The sequence below is a fragment of the Pithys albifrons genome, chromosome 11 (assembly GCF_047495875.1).
Source record: "Pithys albifrons albifrons isolate INPA30051 chromosome 11, PitAlb_v1, whole genome shotgun sequence".
Taxonomy (NCBI): Eukaryota; Metazoa; Chordata; class Aves; order Passeriformes; family Thamnophilidae; genus Pithys; species Pithys albifrons.
This window is the reverse complement of record NC_092468.1, coordinates 11,705,348-11,718,428: the sequence shown is the minus strand read 5'-3', so window position 1 is coordinate 11,718,428 and position 13,081 is coordinate 11,705,348. Positions and strand designations below refer to the sequence as shown.

The window sequence follows — 13,081 nt, the reverse complement described above, 5'->3', positions numbered from 1 at the left end:
CGTCGGGAGGAGCGCCCGGGCTGCGGCCGCTTCACAGCCCTCCTTTTCCTCTCCGCGGCGCTTGGGGGTTGGAAAAGACCTCCGAAATCATCGAGACCACCTTAGCACTCAACAGCACCGTGTCACCCAGACCGTGGCCCTGAGGGCCTCCTTAAACGCCTCAAGGGACGGCGACTGCACCAGCTCCCTGGGCAGCCCATTCCAGTGTCTGATCACCTTTCTGGGAAGAAATCCTTGATGTCCAGCCTCAATCTCCCCAGGTACAGCTTGAGGCCATGTCTGTCCTCTGTCCTGTCGCCTGGGAGAAGGGGCCAACGCCACTCACCTCCTTTGAGGGGGCTGTGGAACCCCAGAACTCTTCCAGGCGAAACACCCGCAGCTCGCTCGGCCGCTCCTCACCACACCTGTGCTCCAGACCCTTCACCAGCTGCTCTGCCCTTCTCTGCACTCCCTCCAGCGCCTCGCTGTCCTTCCCGAATCAATTCTGTTCCAGCTTCGGCAGTAACTGCAGCCCTGCTCACCCCAACATCTTACAGTTGCCCATGAAAACCCATTTCAATTTGATCAAAGCAAGTTCAAAATAATTCTGGGCATACAATAATGAGCCATGCAATTGCAGAAATTTTTTTTTTCCCGCAAGGGAACAAAACACTACAGCAATTGTTCATACAACAGGAAATATTGACCCTTGTAAGTTAGCAAGAGCCTGGGCAGGTAATACAGTACTTCAGGATTATAGATCTTAGGGAAAATTATTTATTCTTGCAGTATAGAGACTAAGTCTCCATTTTGCATATCTTGAATGACGACTTGGACTGATTTGGCTCCAAAAACAGGGCAAAGAAATCAAACTGTACAAAATTCTGTCAGCATCTGGATCTGGGAATAGAAACCAAGTAACAATCAAATCTTGTCCAAACAATAATAAACTAATAAACAAAGACAAATGGACTTATACCCAGGCACTTAAGTCTCTCAATTCCTACTTATCCCCTTATATAATAGAAACTGAATGGATGCATCTCTTATTGTTCATATTTTGTGTGCAAGATCAGTATTGAAGATGTAAAATTCAGTACAACTGTTCACTCATCATGATTCTTGGGTTTTGCCACACTTAGGACTAGTTTCAGGAGCTGAAAGTAGAAGCTTCAGACTTAAAAAAAAAAAACCAAACCAAACCTCTGTTATTTTAATTTAGTTTTCTTATTGTTTGGCTTCTGGTAACAACTTTATAAACTGTACCGCTCCAGCAAGTGAAAATTCACAGCTGCAGAGAAAGGCAGACAAATACTTACTTTAAAGTTACTAAAAAAAATAATTATGGACTTCATTTCATCCAGACAATACACCAGTCTACACAAAACCTCTGCTCCCATGATACACAAGTTAGGAAAATCAAAGGAGAGATCCACAAGGAAATGCAATACAACAATATGAAACCCCAAACTGGACTAGCCAGCTGTTTATTGTTTTCCTGATACAATATTTTATGAAAAATTAAAAAATCCAGCCAACAGATGTTTAGTCCAACTGCAAAACTTAATGCATATGCAGACCGAATTATGACATTTCTGCCTTCTTTTGCTGTTTTTTTCATATGACACAGACTGTAAGAGTTCCTGCTCAGTAACAGAACAAAACTACTACATATATTTAAAGATTATTCCCACAAAAATGTTTCATCAGCTTAATCAGTATTCCTTAGTTTCCAGACATTACCACAGGCCTTCACGTGCTCTCACTTGTCAATGACAACACTCTCCAGGAGTCAAGCTCTCCAAGAATAAGGCAAGGATGATACTTCTGTGCAGTTTGGAGTAATACAACAGGATTGGAATGCACCTTAAAACTTGTATGACTACATGTAAGTAACACCCACGAAAATCAATGTTTTGCAATTAGTCCTGAAATAACATGTAAAACGAAGCAGATTCTCACAGTGCTATGGAAACTAATACAAATGAAGCTTGATTAATATGATGGGTTTTCTTCCAAGCAATATAAATCTAGGATGTTAATTTGGTAATGAATGTGTTCTGAAAACAGTATTAGCCATAAATAATCCATGTGTAATGGAATAAAATCAATATAAACACATTATTAAAAGATAATTGATGAGTATATTTGTGCATACAATTTTTCTTATTCTAAGCTTCAGAACTCTGTAAACTGTGAGGCATTCATCGTGTTTAATGTGGCAGAAAGTTCTATTACATATCTTCATTATTTTATTTTGTTCAGTCCTCTTCCCATCAAACATGCAAACACTGTCATCACCATTTTTGGCTTCACTTCAACCAGATCATCTGGGAGAGCATAAATACGAGCACCGATTTTTCGAGCAACTGAAATGGCATACCTTGAAAACAAGAGAAAACAAATACTGTCATTTGTCTTGCATCTACTAATGTGCCAAGGTTCACAAACACAAAACTAGATTTTAATAACAGGATACACCTGTTCAGCCAGTACTTGGGCTCTACTAGAAAATGGCCATTATTGGGAAGAAAGCATTATTAACCATTCTGCTGGCAGATGTTTTGCTACTGGTTATCAAAGCATTTATTTTTGTCAAAACTAATATGGATTATGGCAGGCTATTCAGAAACCAGTTGCAGTGCAGTGGTGGGAGGTCATACCAGTTGTGAAGGTGAGTTCATATTTTAGATATGCTCAAAAAATAACTCAGTAATATTAGAATTCATTATATATTCTATTTGAAACAAATCAATAAATATTAGTGTAATCTTTCTTTGTTAATAAATCAGTAAATCATGAATTACACCATGAATTCATCTATTTCCTGCACTTCAGAAAAATACAAAGCATTCGTTTAAAACTTACTTGGCATTATTCAATTTGTCTTGGTAAGAAAGGTCTTCTCTCTTGACCATTTCTGGACGAACTGCTTTTGGTGCAATGGCATCTATTAAATCTAGGACAGGTAAACTAGTGCTAATTGATTTGTCCTAAAAGATAAACAGCCAAAATATTAGTTTAAGGAATTTGCTTTAATTATCCCACCTTCACAATGGAAAAATCCCTACAGCACATCTTACATGCATTCTGAAAGAGAGAAGCCTGTTTCGTTACTTCCCAGGGTGAAGGTTTTCCTCACCCTTTATTGAGATCTAATGTTCTTTTCTGCAATCAGAATGATAAGGTTCACTGGGCTGATATGATTATTACACCAATGGTTTAAATTTATTTGATGAAACTTCCCCCCTCCCCTGAGGAAGGCCAGACTTTGAAGACAACACAAAGATATTTACATTCTCCAATACTTTTATTTTTCTCCTTTTCTTGCCATGGAACTATTTTCTGCACTAGTTCATGGCTCATTCTTTCTATAATTTTTCAGCTCAGATGGTATTCTGAGCTAGTTCAAACAGTCTGGGTTTTGTACTTAATACACAGATATTCTGAAAAGAGCAAAAGCTGTTGCTTCAATTATTCCTCCCCAACTGTTTGGGCAGAGAGAAGCTGGTGGTGCCAGACCCAGCGTAGACACCGCTGGGCTGGCTCCGTCCCTGCAGTGCCTGAGCACGAGCCACATGTCACAACTGCCTGTCACCAGGTCAGAGCTATGATTTCCAATTCAGTGAAGTACCACAGAGCCATCATAGTAATTTTATATTTAAGAAATACTAACATAATTCTGCTTGAAGACATTAAATGCATGGAGTATATCCCCAAGACCATAGGACACACCTTTGTTATTTGTATTGTTTGAACTAATGGCAATTCAACAGAACTTGGCTTTCATAGTCTACAGTACTTCTGCATTCTCTGCTATCGGTTTGCCACAATAATGCCAAAATCCAAAGTGTGAAAGACAATATACATGTGAATATTGTAAAAGATTAGGAGTAAAAAAACAGAATATTGAATAATGCCACCTTACATCAGTACCTCCTTATCTTTACTGGTCAACTGTTAGTTGAATTGTCTTAAAGACAATCAGTTGAATGACCTTAAAAACAGAAGCAATGGCCCTCCAAAAACACAGGCATACCAAAAACAAAATCTGGGACAGATTCTCTTCAGACTTTATGTAGACATAAGAGAAGCAGCAATCTCTCTTAAGAAAATAAAGACCTAAATTACCTCCTAGAGTGAAAATGAAATATTTTGTTCTACAAAATTATATATACCTTTTGCCTAACAATGCTTACCTAATTAAAGTTTGTAACACAGTGAGCTCTCAGAGATTTACCCTACCAGGTTCTTAACGTTCCAGTTGTGAATCAGACATAACTGCTGCAGATTGTGCAATGAACCCACATAATGTTATATTTGCATGCAATTATTAGTCTGCCGTTTCTACGGAGATGTACACAGCATAACACGCCTGGCACACACACGGCTCTTTCGTGTTTAACACTGCAATAATGTGGAGGGAAAGCTCCCTTTATCAGTTTGTTCCCACTGGCTGAAGGGGACAGCTCCCGGCTGGCACAGCTGCTGGTGCCAGAGGACACCAGATGTCGCTGGTTACCTTGGGCTCCCTCTCCTGGCTCTGTCACACCGAGAACATCTTTCTAACCGGCTGTCAGTAAAAGTGCTGATCCGCCCCCAGTAGTTCCAAAATCGTTCTTCATGCTTGTACAAGCATGAGTGTGTGCCTGTACCTAAAAATTTGGAAGATACACGACATGCCTCGCAGAAACATTGATAACTTCAGACAGAAGCCCTTTTCAAATTTTAAACTCCTTTTTTGTTTTTGTTGTTGAGGTTTTTGTTTAGTATCTTACTGCACCTATTAAAATTTCTTTTTCCTATTAACAGGAAGATTCAAAAGATTTTGAAGATTGAAAAACTGTCAGAAATATTTCCTTAAACAATCATGCCACCTGATGGGAGAGCCACTGTTAAAGCCAAACTGTTAACATATCAGATTAAAAATCCCAGGTTTGAGTATGTATGGAAAGAAAAGTAAATAAATTTGATTACCTTGAAACTTGTAATTGAAGTTTTCTTATCTGCTTTTGCAAGTGTCTGATTTACCCACTTAATAATAATTTCATCATTTACTTTTTCCCCCTCTCCAAGGTCTGACAGTACATTCAAAGTATACCTTCAATAAAGAAAACAAGAGCCCATATTAAAATGAGTGGTGGAACTCAATGCTTCCAACAGTACAAAGCTACAAGCAAAAGTAAAATATCACTTCATCACAGTAACAATGCCAAGTACTTCTCTTCACAAGGTACTGACCTTCTAAACTATTTAATACTTTAAATCTCTTTTTCAGCAGTTGCAAGAAAAAATAGTATCCCAAACCTCATAATATTGACTGTAACATCTTCTTCATGCACTTGTTTAACTCAGCACATCATAATTAATTTTACTTTGTAAGTTTAAATGTCTCCCTACCATCCTAGTCACCTTGAAAACTGAATCACAATAGTGTGAGAAAAAAAAGCATTAAGTGTTTTGTGATAGGTCTAAGAAAGTTACCTTGTGGAAAAAATTTGTAATAAAAAGCTCTTTATTAAAGTCACTTTATTTTTTTTTTGTTCAGTACACTAGCAAGGTTTTCATTTTATGACAGTTTTGTTACTACAGCTGTGATGGTCTACAATTTTTTTCACCCCTTCAGATTCTATAGTATATATTACCTCTTCCTTGGGTTTTACAAATATTTAAATTACTCTCTACTTATACAAAGATACATGAAATAAGATGAGCTGTTTTTACTTGCCATAGGATTTATAATTTCAATCCCATTTTCTAGTTTATTAAGGTTTTAATTGTTGCTATAAATTGTTATTTCAATCACTACACAGTATGTAAAATTACAAAACACATAAAAAGTTTATCTCTGAGAATAGGGATATTTACAGATTGCTCTCTAAAATACCTGTTGGGTGAACTGACCACTGGCCTTAATTTGCCTCGACACACAGACACACATGCACAGACACACATGCACATCTATCACACTGTGCCTGACTCACCTTCTCATCAGCTGCCAGACCAAAGCCAAAGTCAGAGTTGGATTACCTTCATTTAGATCATGTCCAGCAATACCAACCAGTGAAAATTTGGCTTTTGTCTTCCCAAGTTCCACTGCATAATTGCAATTCTCAATCTAAAAAAAATTTTGTATGCAAATAAATGAAAACACCTTAATATTTCTGCAATACAGACCTATAATCTATGTGTGTTTTGAATTACTTTGGCTTACTGTAACCTAAGGTGAGATCTGAAGCTAGAGAAAGATTTCTAGACTGTCTACACTGGGATTACAATAACACAGTTTTTTACTATAAATGCAAGTATGCAATAGTCAAATGATACTATTTTTTCCCCATTGTAAAGAACCAAGTTCATTTTCACTAATGCAGTGAATTAAAATATGCTTTATCAAAAAAACTATGCTTGGAAAAACACTGAAATGTGTTCTTAAACAGACAGTAATTTTTCTCCTCTACAGTCACAAAACTAACTGAAAACTTGGATTGCACAAATCCTCTGGGCAGCTGTGAGAAAACACCTCAGGATATAAGAGCACCTGGCAGTAATAGCTGTGTCAGGTCTGAAACTTTCACTTATATATCCAAAGTAGACCATAAATTAAATATTGCCAAAAGGTGTCCACATTCATAAAGTGATATATGCTATAACTACTATTTATTCCTTGGGATAATACCTGAAAGACACATTTCCCTTCCCCCCTCCTCCCCAGGAGTGTCTCAGTAGCACACAAATGTACACAGAGACAGCGACGCTGCCCTGTGCTCTGGAGTATCGACCCACCTTTTTCATATTCCCACCGAGTAAGGAATATGGAGGTTTGTTGACATGGCTCCAGTCAACTGGCACTCGGGTCATATCATACAGTTGGAAGATGATTAAAGCATCACAAAGGTCACTAAACCAGAGTAAAACAATGCTTTTAGGCACAGAAGCTCATATTGACAATGAAGGGAAGTACTCAAGACTCCTCAAAGTGTAACTAAGTTGCTGAAAAATTCCAGACACTTGAATAAAAATTAGTGTCATTCTGTAGAGAAGCTAGCCTATATTCTATTGCTTGATTTCTGTAGTTATTTATATAAAATTCTGCATTTAATTTCATTATCTGCACGAATCTTAGTGAAGTAAGCTGAGCCACTGGCTTTACCAACTTCAGTTAAATAATTCTTTCATAGGGTGGCTATACTGCTAAAGAATTCTAATTTATTGATCTAGCTTTACTTTCCTCAGGACTTTTCCAAGTTCAATATTGATGCTTTATCTGCACCTACAGATGTATTTTGCTAAAGAATAATCAAAGCCAATGTACTTATCTTGATAAAAAAGAATAGTAGGAAAAGTATTATTTTCCCATTATATATTGCATTCCTGATAATCCCCTTGAGCTACTTACTAAATTAAATTCTCCATGTTAAGCTACAGATCACTTTACAGAGGTCAGAAAACAGAAACAATGAAACCTAACAGCAAATACACATGCAAGCAGATGCTCCCAGTTGCTCTCTATCTCATCTTTTATTGACAGGATTTGAATCAACTGCTGGCACAATTTGAAAGTGTCCAGAAGCATCTAAAAAGCACATTATAAAGCCCTTCATTTGAGGGAGTACCACAATGCATAGCTTCTTACAGTCTACTGAGAAAAAAAATAATGTATCATAAAACACAATTATCTCAACTTTAAAAAAATGTAATTCAAAGTGAGTGAGGAGACAACAAAAAAACTTTCTTAGGTTTTCTAGTATTTCTAGATCATGGCTAGAATATTTGAGTATGATACTGCTTGATGTGGTTCTACAGCTTAGTTTTGAAGTTTCTATCATACTGTCTGGAAACCTGAAAATCACTGTTCTAGTAGAAATCTAGTCAAATATTGTTTTAAAAAAACCTTACCTGTATAAGTGATTCACATATGGGCTTACACCCAGTGAATTCATCCAGTTTCTGAAAGTCCTTTCTTCCTTACTTTCTCCTATGGTGACAAACAATTCTATATAAATTATTGGAAAAACACTTTAATAAGCAACGTTTAAAAGGCTCTTATACTCCTCACACCCCCCTCCCTCACTGAAATAGGTTTCTAATTTCTGTAACAGTGTCTGTACTGGGCAACTCTAAAGACAATCCTGTCCAATCCAGACTCACTCAGTTCTGGGCACAGGGATAGAAGCACTGCAAGGGAGTACTATTAGACAACATTTTTCTGAGCAAATACAATTTGTATAAATAAAATATTCTTATTTTGTTATATTTTACATAATATATAATGAAGAAAATAATGATTATTAATAATAACTTCCTAAAACTGCGTGGAAATTGTGTTCAACAGTATGGTTAAATCCATCTGAAATGGCACCTTTTAACAAAAAGTTAGTAGTCACATACGTATTTCAATTGATTCAAGCTCCAGACACTGCAGCTCAACTCTCTCCACACAAATTACCAGTGTTAATTTGTGAAGGACCTCCCAAAAGCAACAGATTTCACTTCTTAAGTTTTTAGCACTGGAGGCTTAGCAAGGCAGTGTTGAATTTGTGAAGCTGCCAAGTTATCCTCACAGTGTTAACCAGCAATTCTGCTTATGAGAACTACAAAACGTTAATTAGGAAGTAAAACTCAACCTTCTCTTTCCTGTCTTAGATTGCTTTTATCCACTGCCACCATGAGTCCTAAACCAACTCTCTTTCTCTTTAAAATTACAGCTTGCAATAATACATCAAATTTCTACATCCAACACGACGTAAATTTTAGCAATGTATTTGTGGCCAACTGCCTGTGAATCAGTGCTGCATGAGCTGTTTTCTCTTACATCAAAGAAGTGTATTTAAGAAAATGTTTTGCCTGAAAATGTGAGCTTGGAATAACCTCATCACTTTGTTCCCACAGTTTAGAAAACAGAGAGGACTTTGAGGAGGGAAAAAACATCCCCAAACAATGAAAGAATGGATTTCTCTGGAGTGAAGTACAAATACCTAAGTAAGATTTTTCTGTGCTGTTCTCATTTGCTCCTTAAAAGGTAACAATACCAACTTTGTCTGCTGAGGTTTATACAGCATGAAAACTGTCTCATTTAGTACTGCACTTCCAGGCTGACTACAGAGTAACGAATGTTTTGCAAAACAAAGCTCCTGTGTAAACAGGTATTTGTCATTAGACTAGAAAGAAAATCTCTTTAATATTATCTTTCCATGCATACATCTATGTCATAACATTGATTTTTAGACAGAGGTTACAATTTTAATCTGTCTTATCCTTTTATACAAAATGCTCTGGATTTCAAAAGTTTCAGCTGACATTTACAATTGCTAATAAAATAAATGTTATTTAAAAAGTTTCAGCCACCTTACAAGTTACTCTCCTGTAATTATAAAATAGATTTTATTCATCCTACTGACGCATTTTATAAATTATGATTTTTTCATATGCAATTTGAACTAATGTTTGTTTCAAATAGTTATTTGCAAAAATAACCAGAGTTATTGATGAATATATGCTGAAACTAGGAAAAAACACTACTCTGCAAGGTCATCAGATAGGCAGCTTTGTTTCACAGATTTCTTCCCACATTAAAATTTAAAAGAATCACAATTTGTGACAAAGTTTTTTAAAATATCAGTTTCCCCATTTAAAAACAATCATGTACAACTCAAAAATTATACAAAATTTAAGTTTATAAAGCGGATCTCAAGAAATTATAGTATTTTGAAGCAAGTACCTTCTGCCTTTTTTTTTTTAAAGTTTTTAGGGTTACTGAGCTCTGAGTTGATTTGCAGCACCTAAAGTCCTGACTGCAAAGTGCTTTTAGGAACACTTGTCCATTGCAAGGACAGTAATAAGGTTATTTAATGAACTCTTACTAAACAGCACAGCTACAAAAACAGACACTGAGCCACTGCACTCAGACTGAGAGCTGGAAAACACATGCTTAATGTTGTCAAAAGAATCCAAAGGAGCCAAGCAGGAGCAAGAGCATGCAAGTTGGGCTGGACCCTTTTGGACAGTGGGATCCAGGAACTAAACCCAGAATACTATATTTAATATGCCACTCTAAACAAATCCCTTTATCATGCAACACATAAGAGTTCCTAAGTTTTCCAGATGGCTGAGAACTGACCAATTTTTTCTCTCTATTCTTTTATTCAAAATATACCTGGTGATCCTATCAGGAGCATATCTTCTGCTGAGTGGTGCAGCAGATAGCCAAAATCATTGGAAAACTGCAGAAAGGGGGCAGAGCTACACAAAAGAGAGAGGAGCAAATTTGGTAGTATCCTTTATATTTATTGCCATCTCTTTCTTTGAGATCACTACACTGTGGAACTGAGTGGGGAGTAGCCACAGGGAGGGGATCAAGAATTCAGAGAGTTCCAAATACCCAAGACTCTCTCTGGAAGACACAGCTCAAGATGCAATTGCACCCTAAATTCAGGCAGCCTGAGTGGGAGTAGTTAGCCTGTGGTAACAGCCATGAAGGCTGCAGTAATCTAAGCAACAGCAGAGGACATTCACACTGGAAGAAAAGCAGGTGGACACAATCCCTCCTCTTTCTCCCCCCAAGAGCTCAGCTTTCTGTATGACTTCAGCTCCAAACTACTGCTTTCCCCCAGGCAAGAGGTTCCTCAGAATAGCAGCAACATGCAAAGGTCGTGCACTGACTGAGGTCAGGACTATCCCCTCCGCCCCCATACAAAGTCAAGTGTTCCTTTGGCTGTGTCACTATTCCCGAGGGATACACTCTCCATAGACAAGTGCACATCACCAGACTCCTTAAGTATTATCAGGGCAGATGCCAGTTTATGCACAGCATTCACTGTCTGAAACCGAAGGGAACTGCATCATCATGCTCTTTGGGTGGAACAGTCACTGAGAAAATGGAATTTATGCAGGAAAATGAAGACTTTCAGAAAGCTCTACTCACCCACACATGCCTACAGCTTGATATTTCAGTTTATGGGAAGCCCTTACTGGCTAAGCCCACTGAAATAACTGTATGGCATTTGACTTACTGCAACTCTTGCCCCCATTTTATATGCATCAGACCTCTGGAGTTTTTCCTTCTCTTTTACTTATGATGGCATATTAAAACAATAGAAACATGTAAGAACAATGCAAAAAATCAAGCAGAGAAGGACAGAGATGATTAATCACTAGAAAGAAAAAAAAGAAGAAAATCTGCAGAATAAACATGTTTATGGAGTACAGAAAAGTACTAAATACAGTACCTACATTAGGAGGAGTCAAATCTGCATTTCATGAAGCAAAACAGGAAAGCATTATAAATTATGAGTCAGATTTCAACAGACAATCTATGATGAAACTATAAAGAAATTAATGTCATATTTTATATCACTACCTTGAGAAAACAACAGTAAAAACGCAGGAATTACGGAAAAAAATAAAACACATGAACAGAAAAAAAAACATTAACAACATTGTCCTTTGGCTGAAGTAACTATTTTGATGTTTTAGATTTACATGACACCGTGGGAGTTATTTGGGGGCAAAGAAGAGTCATCTACTTGTCTTTGATCAGATAACATTTGCATGATTACCCATCTCTAAAATATACACTAGAAATAGTAAGTCAATTTTGGCCAGTATTTATCATTATGAAATCATAGTCTAGCATTCAGGTGATTGTAACTTTTTACAACTGTTTTAGCTGAGACTTTGATCTCATCTAAATATTTCAGGTAAGTCCAGAAACCAGTTCAGCTTTTTTTGCCATGCCAATTAAAACTTCCAAATTTGATCAAGTTTTCAGTACTTCAAATCACACCAGCAACTTGATCTTCAGCATGGAGAAGCTGAACTGAATATATTCCACCTCCACACAGCAGACCTTTCCTTCAAATCATTTGCCCTGGCCAGCAGGGACTGCAGTGACTGGGGATATCACAGCTGGAAAGGGAAGACTGTGCTCTGGCACCTCTATCTCAGCTGGCACGCAGCTGAAGCGAGAAGAGCAGGAAGCCTGAAACAGGAGTGGTCTGAGGAATGCAAGATTTGTGACATAGGGATGCAGCAGGGCAGACAAATTAAGAAAAACCAGGAGCAAAGGAAGATGGACTCACCTAGATGGAAAGGAAACCTGATAGAAACAGTAAGAGGAAGGCAGGAGAAGGCAGTGCAGAGGAATGTGTGAACATTGCTGATGATTCTCCCGATTGCAGCACCCCTGATTGTCACACTCCTTTGAGATCAGTGAACAACTGAAATACACTGGCAGGAGCCATTTCATTATCCTACATTAGCTGTTCCACAGCAAGGGCAACAGCCAAAGACTGTCACCAATTATCCCTTTAGGGTTAGAGATCTGAACTGTACATTGAAGGCCAAACTCCCTGATACAACAGGATCTAGATGGGCTGTTGATGAATTAGATTAACACAGGCTGCTGATATAGAAGCTTTTTTTTTTAAATAAAAAGTTTCCTGCCTTAAAAGGCAAAAATCCCAATATACACACACACATATATATATATAAATGCAGGATGTGAAAAATACTTTTAAAGACTATTACAGTTTCATAGTGTGGCACTGCAAATTTAGAAAAACTAGAATTTGTGCATCAGCTAAAATATAAATAGTATGGAAAGAAGCACAGGGAACTGGAAGGAAAGCAGGAGGATAGCTTTTGCTCCTGCAAATGAATGATAGAAGTTATTCAGGAATAACCATTTGGTCAGGCTAACACGAGTGAACAATATACACAGCAACAGGCACTTCTACTAAGGCTTATTTTGATTGCTAGTGAGAAAACACAGGCAACATCACACAGGGATCCTACATCAGAACCTACAAGGAAAACTTAAATAGAAATCACTAATATGCTTGTCTCCTGTATGCTTAATATGTTGAGTACCTTCTAATAAATTGAGATCATAAGATGAACTGTCAGGCTTGTGTAGGGCTGGGTATGTGTTAAAGAGATTTGCAACAAAAGCCAAATTGAGTTTAGGGTTGCCTGCAACCACATCAGCTGGAGTTACAAACTGTCTGCAGCCCAATTTATCTGCCTGCTGGAGCATGTATTCAGCCCTCCTCAAGTCATTTTTATCCTATAAAGAAAAACAAACCAAAATTAATTTGCAGTA

At 37.5% G+C, this 13,081-nt stretch overlaps 1 protein-coding gene and 1 long non-coding RNA gene across 8 annotated transcripts in view; one reads left to right on the top strand and one right to left on the bottom strand.

Moving 5' to 3' along the window:
- Window positions 1-11: 11 nt before the first annotated feature.
- Window positions 12-9,367, top strand: LOC139677134 (uncharacterized). 2 transcript variants are annotated; one of them, XR_011698778.1, is made up of 4 exons: window positions 12-260; window positions 1,709-1,867; window positions 5,056-5,212; window positions 8,872-9,367. It is a non-coding gene; the product is annotated as an uncharacterized lncRNA (long non-coding RNA). The 2 variants fall into 2 exon arrangements; XR_011698777.1 differs by having other exon boundaries at window positions 4,792-5,212.
- The window catches only part of PLS1 (plastin 1), a 41,988-nt gene continuing 30,344 nt past the window's right edge, over window positions 1,438-13,081 (bottom strand). For all 6 annotated transcript variants that reach the window (XM_071566784.1, XM_071566785.1, XM_071566786.1 and 3 more), the window contains exons 10-16: window positions 12,850-13,045; window positions 7,879-7,957; window positions 6,766-6,880; window positions 5,964-6,097; window positions 4,957-5,080; window positions 2,848-2,972; window positions 1,438-2,362 (exon numbers count right to left, since the gene is read on the bottom strand). In XM_071566784.1, coding sequence (XP_071422885.1) covers window positions 2,227-2,362; window positions 2,848-2,972; window positions 4,957-5,080; window positions 5,964-6,097; window positions 6,766-6,880; window positions 7,879-7,957; window positions 12,850-13,045 — 909 coding nt within the window. In that variant the 3' untranslated portion in view covers window positions 1,438-2,226. The remainder of the gene's footprint in view (window positions 2,363-2,847; window positions 2,973-4,956; window positions 5,081-5,963; window positions 6,098-6,765; window positions 6,881-7,878; window positions 7,958-12,849; window positions 13,046-13,081) is intronic.